The sequence below is a fragment of the Scyliorhinus torazame genome, chromosome 18 (genome assembly GCF_047496885.1).
Source record: "Scyliorhinus torazame isolate Kashiwa2021f chromosome 18, sScyTor2.1, whole genome shotgun sequence".
In the NCBI taxonomy this organism is placed as follows: Eukaryota; Metazoa; Chordata; class Chondrichthyes; order Carcharhiniformes; family Scyliorhinidae; genus Scyliorhinus; species Scyliorhinus torazame.
Window position 1 is genome coordinate 14390806 of NC_092724.1, and position 20509 is coordinate 14411314.

A 20509-nucleotide genomic window follows, 5' to 3' on the forward strand; every position below is an offset into this window, starting at 1 on the left:
CGCTTTTTCCAACATTCAGCTTATACCCCGAAAAGTCTCCAAAAATCTGCATGACCTCCCCCATCCCCTCCACCGGATCCGCAATATACAGGAGGTAATCTGCGTACAATGAGACACGATGCTCCCCCCCCCCCCCACCCCCGCCCGCCCGAACCAGCCCCCTCCAGTTTCTCTACTCCCTCAATGCCATGGCCAGCTGCTTGATCGCCAGGGCAAACAGCAGGGGGGGGACAGGGGGCACCCCTGCCTCGTTCCTCGATATAATCTAAAGTACTCCGACCGCAGCCGGTTCGTCGATACACTCGCGACCGGGGCCTGGTACAACAATTTGACCCACCCTATAAATTCCTCTGCAACCCCAAATCTGCCTAACACTTTCCACAGGTACTCCCACTCCACCCGATCAAAGGCTTTCTCCGCATCCATTGCCGCTACCACTTCTGCGCCCCCCTCCGAGGGCATCATGCTCACATTCAGGAGCCTCCGCACATTCGTATTCAACTGCCTGCCCTTCACAAACCCCGTCTGATCTTCATTAAATCACTCCGGGCACACAGTCCTCAATCCTAGTGGCCGAGATCTTGGCCATCGACTTGGCATCCACATTCAGGAGCGCGATCGGCCTATAGGAGCCGCATTGCAACTGGTCCTAATCTCGCTTGAGGATAAGCGAGATCAGTGCCTGCGACATCGTCGGGGGAAGGATTCCCTTAGCCTCATTAAAAGTTCTCAACAACAGCGGGCCCAACAGCTCCGGGAATTTCCTATAAAACTCTACGGGATACCCATCCGGTCCCGGTGCCTTGCCCATCTACATACCCCCGAACCCCTTAACCAGTTCCTCCATCTCAATCGGGGCCCCCAATCCCTCTACCCGCCCCTCCTCCACCTTTGGAAACCTCAGTTGGTCCAGGAACTACATCATCCCCTCCCCTCCCTCCGGGGGTCCTGACTCGTATAATTTACCATAGAAGTCCTTGAAGATCTCGTTAATCTTTGCCAAGCTCAGCACCATGTTCTCCCCCATCTCTAATTCCCTCAATCTCCCTAGCCGCCTCTCTCTTCCGCAGCTGATGCGCCAGCATCCTACTTGCCTTCTCCCCATACTCATACACTGCTCCCTGTACCTTCCTCAACTGGGCCTCAGCCTTCCCTCTGGTAAGCAAGTCAAACGCCGCCAGGAGGCTCCGGTGCTCCTTCAACAACCCCTCCTGGGGGATTCTGCATACCTCCTGTCCACCCTAAGTATCTCCCCCACCAATCTCTCCCTCTCCATCCTCTCCCTCTTCTCTGTGGGCCCTGATTGAAATTAGCTCCCGCCTGACAACTGCCTTCAGCGCCTCCCAGATCACACTCACCGGAACCTCCCCATTATCACTGGCCTCCACATAGCTTTGGATACACCTCCGAACCCGCCCACAAACCTCGTCTGCCAGTAGTCCCACATCCATTCGCCACAGCGGACGTTGGCCTCTTCCCTCCCCCAACCCCAGCTCCACCCAGTGCAGTGCATGGTCTGAGATCGCAATGGCCGAATACTCCACCCCCTCCACTCTCGGGAGCGCCCCACTTACTACAAAATAATGAATCCGCAAGTAAGCCTTGTGCATATGGGAGAAGGAGGAAAACTCCTTCGCCCTAGGCTTGGCAAATCTCCACGGATTCACTCCCCCCATCTGGTCCATGAACCCCCTCAGGACCTTGGCCACTGCCGGCCTCTTACCCAATCTTGACCTAGACCGATCCAGTGTCGGATCCAGGACCGTGTTAAAGTCGCCCCCCAATTACCAAACTGCATGACTCCAGATCCGGAATCCGACTCAACATCCGCTTCATGGACCCTGCATCGTCCCAGTTTGGAGCATACACATTCACTAGCACCACCCGAGCCCCCTGCAACCTGCCACTCACCATAACATATCGACTCCCCTTATACGCCACAATACCCACCGCCTCAAATGCCACCCGCTTACTCACCAAAATTGCGACCGCCCTGTTCTTCACATCCAGCCCCGAGTGGAACACCTACCCCACTCTTCCCTTCCTCAGCCTGGTTTGATCCACGATCCTCAGGTGCGTTTCCTGTAGCATGGCTACGTCGGCCTTTAGCCCCTTTAAGTGCAAAAACACACGGGCCCTCTTGACCGGCCCATTCAGGCCTCTCACGTTCCACGTGATCAGCCGGATCGGGGGGGGGGGGGGGGGGGGGGGGGGGGGGGCTACCCAGCCCACCGCCCCTGCCAACTAGCCATCTCCTTTTTTAGGCCAGCCACGTGCCCGCGCCTCCCGCACCCTCCAGCTCCCCAGGCAGAGGACCCCCGCCCCGACTCTCCCCTTTCACATCGATTCCCCCTCAGTCAGCACAGCAGCATCCCAGGCTCCTCCCCCCAGGCCAAGCATCTGCTTAACCCCCCTACACCCCCCGCTCCATTGCACTCCTGTAAGTCAGCTGACTCATGCTGACCCCGGGCGCTCCCACCTCCACCTCCAATCCCCCTGTGGATTCCCCTTACAAATCTCCAACTCCTCCCCCCCCCCCCCCACTTAAGTGGGATAGAGAGACCCCCCTCTACATCCCGTGTGAACCGAGAAGGAAAACAAAACAAAGTACCGCACCCACCAGCCCCCAGCTTCAGGCACCACCCCCACCATTTCGCCGGAAAAACCGCACTCCCTGCCTGGGCCGACCCCACCTCCTGCGACGCAGCTCCTCCCAACTGCGACCTTGCCCAAAGCCCCGAGAACCCCGGGCAAAGGGGCCACAAAAACACAAGAAAACGTGGGGATAACCCCAACAAAACACCGCCCCATTCCCCCCCACCAACAACCCCCACAACATACTGCAGTCCATTAACTCGAGTCCAGCTTCTCATTCTTGATGAAAGTCCACGCCTCGTCCGGCATGTCGAAATAGTGGTGTCGGTCCTGATACGTAACCCATAGCCTCTCCGGCTGCAACAGCCCGAACTTCACCACCTTTCCGTGAAGGACCGCCTTGGCCTGGTTAAATCCCGCACGCTTCTTGGCCAGCTCTGCACTCCAGTCCTGATAGATCCGGATCTCGGTGTTCTCCCACCTGCTGCTCGGCTCCTTCTTCGCCCATTGCAGGAGACACTCCTTGTCGGTGAAGCGGTGGAACCTTACCACCATAGCCCTCGGCGGCTCGTTCACCCTCGGCCTCCTTGCCAGGACTCTGTGCGCCCCATCCAGGTCCAGGGACCGCGGGAAAGCCCCCGCGCCCATCAGCGTACTCAGCAACGTGGCCACATACGCCCCAGCATCCGACCCCTCCACGCCTTCAGGGAGACCCAGAATCCGCAGGTTCTGCCTCCCTGACCTATTCTCCAGGTCCTCGAACTTCTCCTGCCATTTTTTGTGCAGCGCCTCGTGCGCCTCCACTCTAACCGCCAGGCCCAGAATCTCGTCCTCATTATCAGAGACCTTCTGCTGCACCTCCCTGATCGCCGTCCCCTGCATCTTCTGGGTCTCCACCAGCCTTTCAACCGACGCCTTCATAGAGGCCAGCATCTCCGCCTTTAAATCAGCAAAGCAGCTTCTTAAAAACTCCTGCTGCTCCCGGGACCACAGGGCACACGCTGCCTGATCCCCGCCAGCCACCCCATCTTGCTTTTACGCACCAGTTCTCCTCTCTTCTCCAAAGCCACTTTTTTTAACCGCCTCACTCCTGGTCCACTCCATACAGCACTGGGGGACCCTCACCGTTTCCTTCCCACACCGGGAATCGTCGTCAAAGTGCCGCTGGAGCTCCTTAAAAGGGCCCAAAAGCCCGTTATCGGCGGGAGCTGCTGACCGTGCAACCTAACTAGGCATAGCCGCAACCAGACGTCCGTTCTTCTCGTTTTTAAACATCCACGATCACAAGACCCCATTTTCACCACTGGTTCATTGTGACGCAACAGGCATTAGACAGAGTAACGAGTATTGGACAGATAAACAGAATCCAAGTCTTGAAATGCCAACACAGAGTACACACACGCTGAATTTTCCAATAGGACACAATATTATAGCCTAGATGGGAACAGACGAGCACTTGTAACATTACTGAACAATTCCATTTTTTCTTGTAATTTTTAGTATAAAGACCATAGATGGGAACAGACGAGCACTTGTAACATTACTGAACAATTCCATTTTTTCTTGTAATTTTTAGTATAAAGACCATTCCACTTCGGGTACAAGATCACCATAGATTTGACAAATTTGCCAGCAGGTTACTTTTATTCATATAAAAAGTAATTACTGCAGATGCTGGAATCTGAAACAAAAATAGAAAATACTGGACAATCTCAGCAGGTCTGACAGCATCTGTGGAGAGAGAAGGGAGCTAACATTTCAAGTCTGGATGACACTTTGTCAAAGCAACTAAATTTATCCATTCCTCTTAATGTAAAGAGAGAAAAGTCAGCCTAACATCTATATTGTTATGGGCCAGGCTTTAGAAAACTCCAAAGTATATCATGGATGTCACTTGACCGACAACTGTTTATTAATTTTGCTCACGAGGAACACAAGAGCCTACTTCCCAGGTGTTATTTTAACAGAGGCCTTAAGCACTTTTGAACAAAACAAAGTTTATTCTACGAATTCAGTTAACATTTTATATCACCTACAAACATAAATTCCCCACACAGCTTGTTCTCTCAAAATATAATAACCCTTAATAACTTCCCTTTCTGCTGTTTCAACTTCATAACAACATCCAATAAAACCAGGAAAACCCTTTTATCATAGAATTTACAGTGCAGAAGGAGGCCATTTGGCCCATTGAGTCTGCACTCCCTCTTGGAAAGAGCACCCTACTTAAGCCCACACCTCTACCCTATCCCCGTAACCCAGCAACCCCATCTAACCCAAGGGCAATTTAGCGTGGCCAATCCATCTAACCTGCATATCTTTGGACTGTGGGAGGAAACCGGAGCACCCGGAGGAAACCCATGCAGACACGGGGAGAACGTGCAGACTCTCCGCACAGATAGTGACCCAAGTGGGAATCGAACCTGGGACCCTGGCGCTGTGAAGCCATAGTACTAACCACTTGTGCTGCCCCTAACAAAACAGTAGGTTTGAATTCTTTACAGAAAACAGTTATCACTTTTAAATTATCAAATGATCTGGACACCTTTAAACATAGAGAGAGAAGAAGCCTTCTTTTTCTGAATCCAGCTTCCAACAGTGTAAACCAAAAGTAAAAGCCAGAGCCACAGCCCAGCTCCATTCACACAATGACATCACTGAAGCCATGTGATAATACAAACATTTGAAGCCATTTGATAATACAAACATTTGAAGCCATGTGATAATACAAACATTTCTTAAAAGGACATTCGCATGACAATATTTAGGGGCCATTAGATCTCTGTTAGAAAGGAGAGCCCATATCCCGGCTTGGGTCACTGTCCCTGTGGAGTCTGCGCGTGGAGTCTCCCAGTGTCTGCGTGGATTTCTTCCGGGTGCTCCGGTTTCCTCCCACAAGCTCGAAAGACATGCTGCAAGATGAATTGGACATTCTGAATTCTCCCTCAGTGTACCGAACAGGCTGTGGCGACTAGGGGCTTTTCACAGTAATTTCATTGCAATGTTAATGTAAGCCCATTTGTGACACTAACAAAGATTATATTATACATATATTATCAGAAGAATATCCCATCAGTTATTTGCTAACAGGTGGTGCAGTTGAGCTGTTGGTGTTTTAACTGCTGGAGTCCTGTGCCTTCTGCCTTGTGATCAATTGAGGTACAGTCCCAAGGGGAAACAGGCAAATAGGCAAGCAACTTTATAAACATCACTCCACAGCTTGCAGAATGGTGTAGGGGAGTTGTGCAAGTGAGAGGGTCTCAAACAATAAATTGGACTGTAACCTCCCTCTCCCCTCTAGACCCAGTTAACGATGACTCACCTGCTGCTCTACCATTCCATCTATTTGCTTGTTCTTTCCCTGCAGAATAAGCTCCTGTTTCTGTTGAAATATTCCTCGCCTGAAATGCTGGTTGTCCTCTTCCATCGGAAGCAAGTACTCTTCCGCCTTTTCTTGGTATGTGGCCAATTTATTTTCTCTCTACAAATGGAGTTTTAAAAAAAATAATAATGTGGAACAGTTTCCTTGCCTCCAAACCCGTCAACACTATTGCAATTTTCAAAATTACTTTGAATATTGAGGTATCAAAGCTGAAAGATGCTAACTCGGAGAGAAGGAATATTTTCTAATTCCGAAACCATTTCCAGTACAGGCATAGGTACAGTCCTAAATCCTGTGGTATGGATCAAGTCAATCCGCTCTGGAGTCCAACCGGAAGCGAAGTTTTTCAAATCAATTAGGTTGACTCTAAACGAGGAAGCCATCAAGGACAAAAGGTGCAGATTTTTTCTTTAAATTTAGAGTACCCAATTCCTTTTTTCCCCGATTAAGGGGCAATTTAGCGTGGCCAATTTATCGACCTGCACATCTTTGGGTTGTGGGGGTGAGGCCCACGCAGACACGGGAGAATGTACAAACTCCACACAGACAGTGACCCGGGGCCGGGATCGAATCCGGGTCCTCGGCGCCGTGAGGCAGCAGTGCTAACCACTGCACCACCCTTGGGGCTGAAATTTTAGTCAGAACTAGGAGATCTTACAAATGAATGGTGCAAAACGGAAGAGGAATAGAGCCACGGAAATGGGGGGTGGGGAGAAAAGTATTAACTTGTGATTTGGTGGAGGACGGAAATAATTAAGTGGGATAAGTGATAGATATGATGCTAGTTAACAAGTTCGATCCAACTGCTGTACATTCAGGGAGAGACTGACTGGTCATAAGCCTTTCACAACGGATAGATCAAGAGATGCAAGAAGCCAGAGGGATCTAAATGAAACCGGAATTCTAAAGAGACAAGAAAGATTCCCATTGCGGGAGAAAGTATCCTGGCTAAAAACAGTGGGTGTGAAGGTGGCTGAATGGTGTAGAGTTGGATATTTGAGTTGCAGGCACAATAATGATTCTGGGGTCTGGGCTCAGAAGAAAGGAATGTGGAAGAATAATCAAAGAGCAATTGAAGCTTGCGATCTTTGCCACATGCAAGGCAGAAAAAAGATACAGGGTATTTTTTTTAAAAGACCAGATGAGGCAATGAGGCAAAGGATAAAATGGAACCCAAAGATCAAGGCAGCTCTAAAATAATTCAGCTGTGCTGAAGAGAAACGATCAAGACCATGCATAAGAGAAGTTGACCTTTCAGGTAGGGTCTCCAAACACCGCCCCCCCCCCCCCCCCCCAAAAAAAAAAAGACCAGCACAACTATACACATCTACCATTTTCTATTGGGATATAACAGAGAAAAAAGTGTTGGTGCAATCATCTCATCTCACCATCGAGTACATGTAGGAGTAGAGCAATGCATCAAAATTATTCACTTCAGTTGCATCTTCTTCAGGCAGCGTAGGAGACTATACAAAATAAATGAATTTCCTTTACAAAATGTAATTTATATCTGGATTAGTTTAACCAAAACACAGGGTTAAAGCATTGAACAAATGTAACCACCATAGTTCTTCATTCTTTTTAAAAACATCAATAGACATTTTGATCATTCTAACAATAGTGACCACGCCTTCAGTTGCCTGGAAACTGTGGAATATCTTCCGTACAACCGGCTCTTTACCTCACTTTCCTACTTTTAAGAGATTCCATAAAAGCTACCTCAACTGACCGATTATCTCCATACGTGGTTAGGAATCATACTGTTTTTTATAATGTCCCTATGAGGGTGTTGGGCTGTTTTATATTGCCATTAACCTTACAAGTTTTTGATGAACCTAGAGCTTGCAACTCAAGAGGCGTTCTGCTACCACAGAGTTATCAAAAAAGTACACATCTTTGCTGCTGAGATAGCATTGCACCTGACAACAGACCTATGATTAGGTTGGTTTCCCCTCTTGAAAACAGTTCCTTGGGCAACCTGATTATATCATCTGAGTGGCTGTTATCCATGTGTGAACTTTGACCACAAAGTTTGCTTTGTCAGCAGACTGAAAAAGTATTATACGGAACTCTCACCTGGCATTTGTACAGGTGTATTTCCAGACATTCCTTAATAATCACAAGTGTGGATCCTAGTCACCTCTTTCTCTCTCTCCCCTATTCCTCATTTCATTGAGGGCTCCAACAGCCAGACGTAGAATCAACAACAAATCCCACCCACCAAACCATGCTACTGCCGAGGCGTTTTTATTGTTTTTGTAGTTGTCAGGCAGAAGTGGCAATTGCTCACTGTAAATGACAACATTATTACTGCTACTTCATGAATACTCCAGTACCATTAATTTTCTACATAGCACCTGGTGCACTTGTGTGCAAAGGATAGAAAAATGAGGCATTGTTTAATGTAGATCCAGAGTCCAGAATCAAAGTGCAATGATGTATTCTTTCAGAGTCAGCAGGTTGAAGACCAATGCTGGATAATTCACTTTTCCAGTAGAGATGACAATGGGAGAGGCACAGAGATTAATTACTCTTGTAGGCACTGGTACAGAAATTCCAGTAGACAGTGTAGGTTGAGAGCCAAGTATACAAACATTGACAAAGCTCTTTTCTTGAGCTGTCGCTTGCGAGATAGAAAACGGCAGTCTGAGCTTTGCAACTTCACAAGACAGGGAACTGGTGCTCCCTGCTGGGGAGACAGATTGGGTCACGTGATATGACTCCCACTTCTCCACCTTAGATTGGACAAAGGATATATATTCCCTTGTCTAGGTTCTTGAGATGGATGATGTTCCAACCACTAATAATTGAGAGATGCCAGGGTTCTTTATCCTAACAGACAGGTAGTATCCATTGGCTATGACTGGCCGTAGAAATGTAAATGGCCTTGGTACAATTCACTTAGAATTTGGTCTCTGCAGCCAACAGGTTGTTAGTGTATCTTCAGAGATAACAAGATTGCAGCTGTTCAGAATGTCAAAAAATTCCTTTTGTTTGAGTCAAGGCTTCAGTCATTTGAAAGGCTTTGCCCAGTTTTTAAGATTTTATAAATTAGCCGTATGCATTTTATAAAAAGATACAGAGAGGTCCCAGCCCCTGATAATGACAAAAACAAATTACTCCTAGTTTACTGAATGATTTGAGAGCTGGTAGTGTGAATCAAGACCTGCATGACACTACAGATGTGCTAGTCTAAGCTTGGTACAGAGTATAATTGCCCACTTGGTTGTTAAATGGCAACATGTTTTAAATGCCCACTCGGCATTAGTGTTGAAATCCAATCAGTTTTAGTCTGACTGACTGAAGTAGTCTACAAATCCTGCTTTTTGTTAGTGTGACCTTGATGAGATTGTGATTGGTATCTAGTCATCTATGACAATAAAGCTTAATTTAAATGGTATGGGCATGCAGGGACAGGTGGAAATTGATTTTGGTGTGCGAGGAACTTTTTCAGTTTATTCTTCCATTAAAAAAAAAATTTAAGAGTACCCAACTTATTTTTTCCAATTGAGGGACGAATTAGCGTGGCCAATCCACCTACCCTGCACATCTTTGGGTTGTGGGGGCAAAACCCACGCAAACATGGGGAGAATGTGCAAACTCCACACAGACTTATTCTTCTATTTGATGAAGCTGGCATTTGTACAGGCCTGAACCCAGATGTTGAACATTAACCATACATTCGCTGGAAAGCAATAGGGAATAGGAAATTGCCTCACTTTCCTAACCACTTAATCCCTTTAATAGATTGCTGAAGTTAGTTGGATTGTACTAAACTTCAGTCCAATTTGAGATTAGCTAAACAGAAAGTTGAAAATGTTAACTGTTTTTGGTACGTTTTGCTGTTATATACTGATTACTGAACTGATGCATCAAGGAGCTTGTTCATAGAGTATCACTTTAGACTCAATCCCCACAGTGCAGAAGGAGCCCATTCAGCCCACCGTGCCTTCACCGACTCTCCGAAAGAGCACCCTACCTAGGTCCACATCCCCACCCACAAGTCCGGAAAGACGTGCTTGTTAGGTGAATTGGACATTCAGAATTCTCCCTCAGTGTACCTGAACAGGCGCCAGAGTGTGGCGACTAGGGGATTTTCACAATAACTATATTGCAGTGTTACTGTGCTGTAATGTTCTATAATGTAACTTACTTGTGACACTAATAAAGATTATTATTCACCCCACCTAACCTTTTGGACAATAAAGGGACAATTTAGTATGGCCGATCCACCTAACCTGCACATGGGACTGTGGGGGGAAACCAGACGAGTACATAGAGGAAACCCACACAGGCAAGGGGAGAATGCGCAAACTCCACACAGTCACCTACAGCCAGAATTGAACCCAGTCCCTAGCGCTGTGAGGCAGCATTGATAACCACTGTGCCACCTCACTCAGTTGTAGAACTTTCGGCCCCAAGTTAACAGTTGTAGGTTCAAGTCCCATTCCAGAGACTGGAGTACAAAAAAAAAATCTAGACTGACACTCATGTGCAATACTGAAGGAAAGTGGCACTATTGGAGCTGTTGTGTTTCAGATGTGACCTTAAACTGAGGACTCATCTGTCTTTCCAAATGGACATAGAAGGTCCAATACTCTTATCTGAAGAACAACAGAGGTGTTATCCCTGATATCCGGGCCATTATTTATCCCTCAATAAACATTACTAAAACAGATATCCAGCCATTATCACTTTGCTGTTGGTGGTTATGAAAAATGCTATATTGATGTAAATCTTTTTTTCTTTTCATAGAAATGGTCCACAGGTCAACCACTCCCCCTTTGGGGAAAGAGGAATAAAGTAGGGCAAAACACTTGGACGAGCACTCAGTTTGGATGTTACAAGACAGACGATAACACCATTTATAATTACTGTAATACAGTACTAAGATAGGAGCACTATGGTCTTAATGTTAGGGCCCATGCTTCTTTCCTAACATTAATTTCTTAAGTCTAATTAAAATATAATAATGTCGGTGTTTCAATTAACAATGTATGTTCCTTTTCCCACATCACCATAATTCATGTCAATTCTGACGTTGAGTGAAAATATAAACTAAGGGGGGATTATTATTTAGTTTGGACGGACTTCAGACCAAAAGCACACACAAGCTCATCAAATTTGTACCTAATTTCAATGTTGATAAAGGATGATGTCGTTGATGTGGTGTACACCGACTTCAAATGCTTTTGATAAAGATAAAATGACAGATAACTGACAGAAAAGCTAAAGCTTAAGGAATAAAGTGGTAGCATGGATATAAAGCTGGCAGCGTGACAGAAAAAAGCAGTGGTGAACAGTTGCTTTCCATGCTAGAGGTAGGTTTACCTAGAGAGATTTCACAGGGGTTGGTGATTTCTTGATTCATACTAATGACCTGCATTTGGATGTGCCATGATACAAATTCTGAATGAGGATGACCCAAAATTTGAAAATATTGTGAATGGTCACTTTAAGAGGAAATGTACTGGATGGTGGAACGGGCAGACATGTCGAAGATGTAACTCAAATGCACAGAGCGATTCATTTTGGTGGCAAGAACGACAAGAAGCAATATAAAGGATACTACTCTAAAAGGGGCGCAGGAACGGTGGCATGGTGGCACAGTGCTGCTGCCTCACAGCACAGAATTCGGGTTCGACCCCAGCCCCGGGTCACTGTCCGTGTGGGGTTTACACATTCTCCCCCTCAACCCCCTGGGTTGTGGGGGTTGTCCCACCCCCACAACCCAAAAAGATGTGCAAGGTAGGTGGGTTGGCAGACAAAATTGTCTTTTAATTGGAGAAGAAATTGGATACTCTAAATTTTAACAATAAATAAATAAAAGGGGTGCAGGAACAGAGGGACCTGAGGGTATTTGGGCACAAATCATTGAAGGTTGCAAGGCAGATTAAAAAGGTGATTAAAAGGGATACAGGTTCCTTCACTTTACAAATATGGGCATAAGCATACAAAAAAAAAAGAAAGTTATGGTAAGCCTTCATAAAATACTGGTCCGGCCTCAATTGGATTACTACGTCTAATTCTGGGCATCACATTTTAGTCAGGATACAAAAGTATTGGACAAGGTACAGAAGGAATTTACAAGAATGGTTTAAGAGAGAAGTTATGTGGATATGTTGGAAAAATTGGAGATATTCGCCTCAGAGAAGTGAAGTTTATAGGAGATTCGACAGAGATTTACAAAACCATGAGGCGCCAGGGCGGAGAAGATAGAAAAAATATTTCCGATGTCACAAGGGTCGAGAAACTGAACACTGATTTAAGGTGGTTGGTAAAGTAAGCAATGGTGTCATGAGGAAAAGCCTTTGTCAGCAGCAAGTGGTTAGAATAGGGAATATGTGTGGTGGAGGTAGATTCAAAAGAGAGTTGGTCTAATTATCCAGATGGACAAAATTCACAGGGCTAAGGGGAAAGAAATTAGGGGAGTGTGACTAGACGAGCTGCTCTTGCCGAGAGCCGGCATGGAACACAACTGGCCGAATGGCCTCCTTTTGTGCTCCAACCATCCTATGATCCTATCTAATATGTGCGTGAAAAATAAAGTAATTTAGGACCTGTGTCAGCTCACTTTGTAACAATGTGTTCTCAGATATTTTATTTTGAATTCTATGTCCAAAAGTATAATAATCTTATGACAACAACTTAAAATTTATATGGTATTTAGTATACAAAATGTCCCAAGGCACCGAGCAAGAACGATAACAATAAGAATAACGAGCCACAAGAGGTAGGGAGGTATATAAAGAGACATCAGGCATAGCCATTAGAATTCTATTAAAGCAGGAGTAGTATATTTACTGGTGAAAAACACTGATTTTCTGCTTTCAAACCTAGGTTATATCTAAAACGAACCATCAGTTCTTAAAGCAATAAAGGTGAAGAACTGGCGGTTGTATGCTTATCCCTGAAGTTGGTAACATGGGGAGGAATCGATAGTCACCCAAAAATCAACTTTGAAATACATATCGGCACCACCCCTCCAAAGGAACTACTACAGTGCACAAGGAGGCCATTCAGCCCATCACGTTTACACTGACCCGCTCCGCGGAGTACCCCACTTCAGCTCAATCCCTACCCTATCCCTGTAAACCCACTTAACCCGCACATGTTTGGACACAAAGAGGCAATTTAGGATGGCCAATCCACTTAGCCTGCACATCCTGGACTGTGGGAGGAAACCAGAGCACCCAGAGGAAACCCACGCAGGCAGGGGGAGAATGTGCAAACTCCACACAGACAGTCACCCAAGGCTGGAATTGAACCCAGGTCCCTGGCCACTGATAAATAAATCAACCCAATAACAACACTGCTTCCATGAAATAAAGCATACAGTTTCTTACCAAAGCAGGTTCTAGAACAGAGTATGTATGTTCTGGCATTCCGATTGAAGATAGTTCTGCTGAAATCAGAAACAGGCAATAATTCAAATCGTTTTCTGTGGTGCCAGCAGCAACTCAAAAGGCAATTATCAAATAGGCATCAATTAAATATTAATAAGATCCACACTGCAGCAGTTCATCATCATCCTTTCACATTGGTACCAATATTGGGTAGATATATCACTTGACGGAGGTGGAGACCCTGCTCACCTGCATGGTTCGACAGTCGTTCATCACCATTGCCAGCTGACCCATCACAGGATACCAATCAATATACAATCTATACAAATTACTGTATGAACATTGAGGAAGAGATGCTGAAGCATTCATAGGGGTAAGTCTTTATCCAGTACACAAGGTGTCAGTGAATAAAGACACCTAAAACACTACTAGGAACTCTTGCTATCTTGTAATTATTAGGCTAATTAATTTTGACACAAATTAAATTTAGTCCCTCAGACAATTTTCAAACAGTCAAGGCCTACCGTACCCATCTTAAAAATGTACTTTAAGATGGTGATTTTTTTTCTATCCCACAAAATATTTAGAGGGAAAGAGTGAAAAACTGAAAAGAACCCTGGTCTGGACAGAAGGGGAAAATCTTACGTTTCATGGCTGACAGATCCCAGTTTAGAGATGGCAAAAGCACACTTTCTTCAAGCACTGTAGAGTGGAGGTCCGAACACTTTTTCTTTATGTTTAGACCTGTTGATACAAATAAGAATATATCAATAGGGCGGCACAGTGGTTAGCGCAGCTGTCTCATAACACCAAGGGCCTGAGTTCAATTCTGGCCTTGGGTGTCTGTGTGGCGTTTGCACGTTCTCTCATATCTGCCTGGGTTTCCTCTGGGTACTCCGGTTTCCTCCCAATCCAATGATGTGTAGGTTAGGTGGGGTTATGGGGATAGCATGGGTAGTGGGCCTAGGTTGGATGCTCTCTCGGAGGGTCGGTGCAGACTTGATGAGCTAAACGGCCTCCTTCTGCACTGAAGTGATTCTATGAATGTACATCACTTCACGTTGTTAGGCACAGCTCTTAATCTGAAGTGCCAAATTGTTTTTTCATTTGTCTTTGCAGTGTGAGAGTTACCTAACAAGTGTTGGATGAAGTTATGTTCTCCGTAGAGACCATTAGCTATTTAAAGAGAAATTTAAACTTCTTGTTAGAAGCTAAAAGGATGACATGTCAAGCTTTTACTGTATTGAAGATAAAACACTATTATTTAAACACAACTTAATTTTCATAAGGAACTTATACTTTGAATGACCAAACAGAATCTGCCCGTTTCTACTTTTAGCAACCAAAAACCCCAATTTTGCTACATTACTTGGTCTCAAGTAACCATTCACTTCTCCTGGAACCAATCTTTTTGCGCCAGAGTGTTACTTCTGTTCGTTTTCCTTTCCCAATACTATCTTACACAGCGAGAGCTTTCCCGAGTATTCTCCCACTAGCTTCAGCTAGATGAACCTGCCAATTTTGTTTAAACTTCTCACTGGTTTCCACGTGATGACGATAGTCTCAGCATTCTCTCTGATTAAGATACAGATCTGGCCAAAATTGATTTATTGCTCTCAAACTCATTTGGGGGCAGGTCACACAAGACCAAAACTGCAACTGCCCTTCTGTCTGTGATATGTCTGGGTTGATAGGGTAGCTGTACCCTACTCTTATGGCAATGCAAAACATATTAGCTCTGTGTCCAAGTAAAAGTGGTAAATCAGCTATCCTAATCACCTCTGCTTTTCACCTTCAAAAGGGACAGGTTCAAGCTCAACTATTTACAATTTTATATCTATAACACCTTTCTGGATTTTTGGAGACTTAGGGTCTTCTCATTGTGGACTTCAAAATAGCTAACATTATCCCAGTTGTTGGCTTTTGATAATGTGACCCTCATTTTGACCTCGCAACAAAACCACCTATGTTTACTGTCAGATAGACCCGAGCATAGGTCACATGACATATTTCATTTAAAGATGCCATTCTAAACCACAAAAATCTTACAAATAAAAAGATATAGTTCTAAAACAATCATATAGACCTCACTTCTAACAGTTAGCATTTCTTAATTGAATATTAGCATAACCTTTTGAATTCAATTTTAAAATCCATTTTTAAAAAACTGCAAGTTAGTTACAGGAATCTGCCCAATCAGTAGCAGCTACCTGTCAATTATTTTGTTATAAGCGATTGCCTAAAAAGGTGCCAATTATTTTGAGCAGGAAATTCAGTGAACACTTGTAACGTCTCAGGGAGGTGAGACCAGTACAAACTGGATGGGTTACACTTGGGTTTGATGTCCTCGGGGGGGAGTATTTGCTCGAGTGGTTGGAGAGGGTTGAACCTAAAAAGGTAGGGGAATGGGAACATATGCCAGGAGTCAGAGGAGGAGCAGGAAACAAGGACAAGACGAAAGACAGAAAGGAGAATAAGAAAAGTGATAGGCAAGCAGCACAGTGGCACAGTGGTTAGCCTGCCTCACGTGCCGTGGTCGCAGGTTCGATCCCGGCCCTGGGTCACTAGCTCCCAGTGTTTGCATGGACTTCACCCCAAAAATCTAAAGATGCGCAGGATAGGTGGATTGGCCATGCTAAATTGCCCCTTAAATTAGACAAAATGAATAGGGTACTCTAAATTAATTTAAAAAAAGAAAAGTCATAGGGAGTGAAACTAAGAGCCAGATTCAAACAGGGCACAGTGAAAAATGTTAGGAGCAGAACTTGTTAAAAAGCAAGGTTAAAGTCAGTGTGCCTTAATGCGCGGAGCATTCGCAATAAAGCGGATAAACTAATCGCGCAAATAGATGTAAACTGGTATGATATAACTGGGATTATGGAGGTATGACTGCAGGTTGACCAGGCATGTGATCTGAATGACATGGGGTATTGAGGGCTGGATTCTCCACAGTCCCGCGCCAAGATCGTGTTTGGTGCGGAGGATCGACGTTTAAGCTCGAATCGGGCCCAGCGCCGATCCCGCGATTCTCCGGTTCCCGGAGAATAGCTCGCGTGCGAATTACGCAGCGTGGCTGGGGGGCCATTGCCAGAGGCCCTCCCAGCGATACTCCGGTCCCGACCTGCCGAATTCCCGACGCCGTGGTTCTAACCACGTCTGGCCGGTCGGGACTCAGTCCGCCCCGGTGGGGGGGCAGGGGGATAAAGCACCGGGGGGGGGGGGGGGGGGGGGGGGGGGGGCTTCTGGGCAGGGATCGGGCGGGTCAGATGGAGCAGCGCAGGGCAGATCGGTGGGACTTTGTTGGTCCAGGTCCGCCGGCTGAGTCCACCATCACGTTCTGCATGGCCGCCGCCGTGCGCATGCGCGGACCCAGAGGTGCAGGGGCCCGTATCCGCAGCTAAAGCTGCGAGAATGACTCTGGTTCCCTGCCAGCCCCATGCAGGTGAGCGAATTGCTCTTTCTTTTATTCAGGAAATTCTGCAGTGAAACACCACCGTTTTTACACCGACGTGGAGACATTGCCCCATTTTTGGAGAATCCAGTTCTCAGTATTTAGGAAGGACAGACAAAAAGGAAATGGCGGTGGAGTTGCAGTGCTGGTTAAAGAGGAAATTAATGCAATTGTGAAGAACGATATTAACTCTGACAATGTGGAATCTGTATGGGCTGAGCTGAGAAACACCAAGGGGCAGAAAACGTTAGTGGGCATTATATAAAGACTCCCAAATTGTAGTGGTGATGTTGCGATTGGCATTAAACAGAGAATTAGAGACAAAAGCGATAAAGGAACATGCGTAATTATGGGTGATCTGCATATAGATTGAGCAAATCAAACTAGACACAATGCCGTAGAAGAGGAATACCTGGAGTGTATACAGGATGGTTTTCTGGACCAATACGTTGAGGAGCCAACGAGAGGACAGGCCATCCTAGACTGGGTACTGTGCAATGAGAATGGAATCATTGGCAATCAAGTTGTGCGAGACCCCTTGGGGATGAGCGACCATAAGATGATAGAATTGTTCATCAGGATGGAAAATGAAGTCATTGATTCGGAGGCAAGGGTCCTGAATCTTAATAAAGGAAACTACAATGATATGAGGCGTGAGCTGGCTACGATCGATTGGGAAATGTTACTTAAAGGGTGACTCTGGATAGGCAATGGCAAACATTCAAGGAGCGCAACTGCAATAATGGTTTATTCCTTTCTGGCTCAAAGGTAAACAGGAAAGGTGGCCAATCCATGGCGTACAAGGGAAGATAGATGGAAGGTAGAATACAAATTGGCTGAGAAAAACAACAGGTCTGAGGATTGGGAGCAGTTTAGAATTCAGCAAAGAAGGACCAAGGGATTGATTAAGAAAGGGAAAATAAGATTACGAGAGTAAGCATGCAGGGAACAGAAAAACTGACTGGAAAAGTTTTCCATAGGTACGTGAAGAGAAAAAGATTGGTGAAGACAAATGTAGGTCCCTTGCAGTCAGAAACAGGGAAATTTATAATGGGGGGCAAAGAAATGGCTGAGCAACTAAATACATACTTTGGTTCTGTCTTCACATAGGACACAAATAAAATACCAGAAATGTTTGGGGAACGCAGGGTTTAGAAAGAGGGGGGTAACACAAGGAGATCAATATTGGGAGAGAAATGGAGTTGGTGAAATTGATGGCTGATAAATCCCCAGGGCCTGATAATCTACATCCCAGAGTACTTAAGGAAGTAGCTCTGGAAATAGAGGATGCATTCACTTCCAGGATCCTATAGTTTCTGGAACAGTTCCTGGGATGGAAGGACTAACATATGAGGAGAGATCGAGTCAGTTGGGATTGTATTCGCTGAGGGGCCGCATGCTGGCGCAGTGGTTAGCATTGCTGCTTCACGGCACCGAGGTCCCAGGTTTGATCCCGGCCCTGGGTCACTGTGGGTGTGGAGTTTGCACATTCTCCCTGTGTTTGCATGGGTTCTGCCCCCATAACCCAAAGATGTGCAGGGTAGGTGGATTGGCCACGCTAAATTTCCCCTTAATTGGAAAAATGAATTAAGTACACTAAATTTTTAAAATTTTTTTTAAAAGGATTGTATTCGCTGGAGCTCAGAAGAATGAGGAGGGATCTCATAGATGCTTATAAAATTCTAACAAGACTAGACAGGGTAAATGCAAGAAGGATGCTCCTGATGGTGGGGATGTCCAGAACCAGGAGTTATAGTCTGAGAATACAGGGTAGACCATTTAGAAAAGTCTTCACCCAGAGTGGTGAGCCTGTAGAATTAGTTACCACAGGAATCAGTTGAGGCCAAACACAGGAAGTAATTGAGGGCAAAACATTGCACCTTTTCAAGAAGCAGTTAGATATAGCACTTAAAGCGGCAAGGTGGCGCAGTGGTTAGCACTGCTGCCTCACGGCACTGAGGACCTGGGTTCGATCCCAGCCCCGGGTCACCATCCGTGTGGAGTTTGCATATTCATAATAACAATCTTTTATTGTCACAAGTAGGCTTACATTGCAATGAAGTTACTGTGAAAAGCCGCCAGTCGCCACATTCCGGCACCTGTTCGGGTACACAGAGGGAGAATTCAGAATGTCCAAATTACCTAACAGCACGTCTTTCGTGACTGGTTGGAGGAAACCGGAGCACCCGGAGGAAACGTACGTAGACACAGGGAGAACATGCAGACTCCACACAGACAGTGACCCAGCCAGGAATCGAACCGGGGACGCTGGCGCTGTAAAGCCACAGTGCTACCCACTGTGCTACCATGCTGCCCGTGCTTGTGTTTGCGTGGGTTTCATCCCCACAACCCAAAGATATGCAGGGTAGGTGGATTGGCCATGCTAAATTGCCCCTTAATTTAACTTTTATTTAAAATATATAACACTTGGGCGAAAGGGATAGGCTTGAGTTAGATGGTCAGCCATGGTCATAATGAATGGCAGAGCAGGCTCGAAGGGCCAAATGGCCTCCTCCTGTTTCTATTTTCTAATTTGGGTATGGCTCAAATGGTTTTATAAAAATAAACAGGACCTACTGACACAGTGATTCCAAAAGGACTGGAGTGTAAATGGGGTCCAGAATTTGGGAAAAAGGCGAGTGTGGGAATGCAGAGGGAGAATGGGTGCAGCTTTTTGCCTCCAATACCTGTAAAGATTCATGCAAACGTAAGGTAATAAGGATCCGTCTGGTGCTTTATGCAAGACAGTGTGCGTGGAAAGAAAAACAAACGAAAAAGTAATGCCCCCATTCTGTGAATTAATAAAAACGTTTTACTTAGAACTGAAGAAGTGCAACAGGAAAATCGGATTCCAAATAGTAGCATCGACCGTTAAAGTCTTTTTTTTTTGCTAGGTGATTATCGGAATTATTGATCCATTGGCACAGTCACTTACGTTTTAGCCCAGGTCCTGAACTTTTCTCATGATCCTATTCAAAAACAAAAGAGTTTAGGTTAACCTGGCATTTACAGGAGTCACTCAAAACTATTTTAAAATATCCCTTTGCCCCAATGCATTCAAATGATATATTGGTAAATTTGGGACTAGATTAACTCCCTGGTCCTGCTGCAAGCTCTCTCTCTTTACCAGATATTTTCACTCATTGTTGGGATACAGTTCCATACCGATCATTTATCTTGCAGCAACTTGTCATAGTGACCATTCTTCATGTGTTAATTCACACAAATACTTCCACAGGGGTGGGGAGGAGGGGGGGCAGTGGGCACTGGTTATAAATCAGAACATAAGAGGTGGAGAGGGGCAAAGACTTGTGATTTTTCTCTTCCATTACTCTGAGGCACGGAGACCAATTGCAGCAGTCTGACAGTCACCCCAGCTGAGATCAGCGAGTGCAGCACAGTCCAGGGGGCTGACCCTATTGGCAGAGGACCTGTGGAGCATGGGGTGAAAGCATCATCATCACGTTTAAAAGCCGCCGCATGTTTGTGTTTAATTGCCTGCCGGCAGGCAGCACAGGAGGCCAGAGTGGCATTTTGCCAGGGGCAGACAATTAACAGGCCACCGCCAAAGCTATCGTCCAATTGAGGATAGTGCCCTGCACCGCACCTCTCTCCAGAGCCACCAGCCCAATTGCAGAGCTGGCAGCTCAGCAGTGTCACTGCTAATGTCCTTTCGCCTAAATTTCTTAAAGTCTTCATCAAACTTCCCTTTGGGAATATTTGTTGACATCAATG

At 45.7% G+C, this 20509-nt stretch overlaps 1 protein-coding gene across 5 annotated transcripts in view; it reads right to left on the reverse strand.

Moving 5' to 3' along the window:
- haus8 (HAUS augmin like complex subunit 8) overlaps positions 1-20509 on the reverse strand; it is a 108959-nt gene that overhangs the window by 23733 nt on the left and 64717 nt on the right. For 4 of the 5 annotated variants that reach the window (XM_072482194.1, XM_072482195.1, XM_072482191.1 and 1 more), the window contains 5 exons: positions 19710-19743; positions 13969-14067; positions 13324-13382; positions 7366-7443; positions 5918-6076 (listed from right to left, as the gene is read on the reverse strand). In XM_072482194.1, the coding sequence (XP_072338295.1) occupies positions 5918-6076; positions 7366-7443; positions 13324-13382; positions 13969-14067; positions 19710-19743 (429 nt within the window). The remainder of the gene's footprint in view (positions 1-5917; positions 6077-7365; positions 7444-13323; positions 13383-13968; positions 14068-19709; positions 19744-20509) is intronic. The other variant, XM_072482192.1, reaches the window with a different exon arrangement.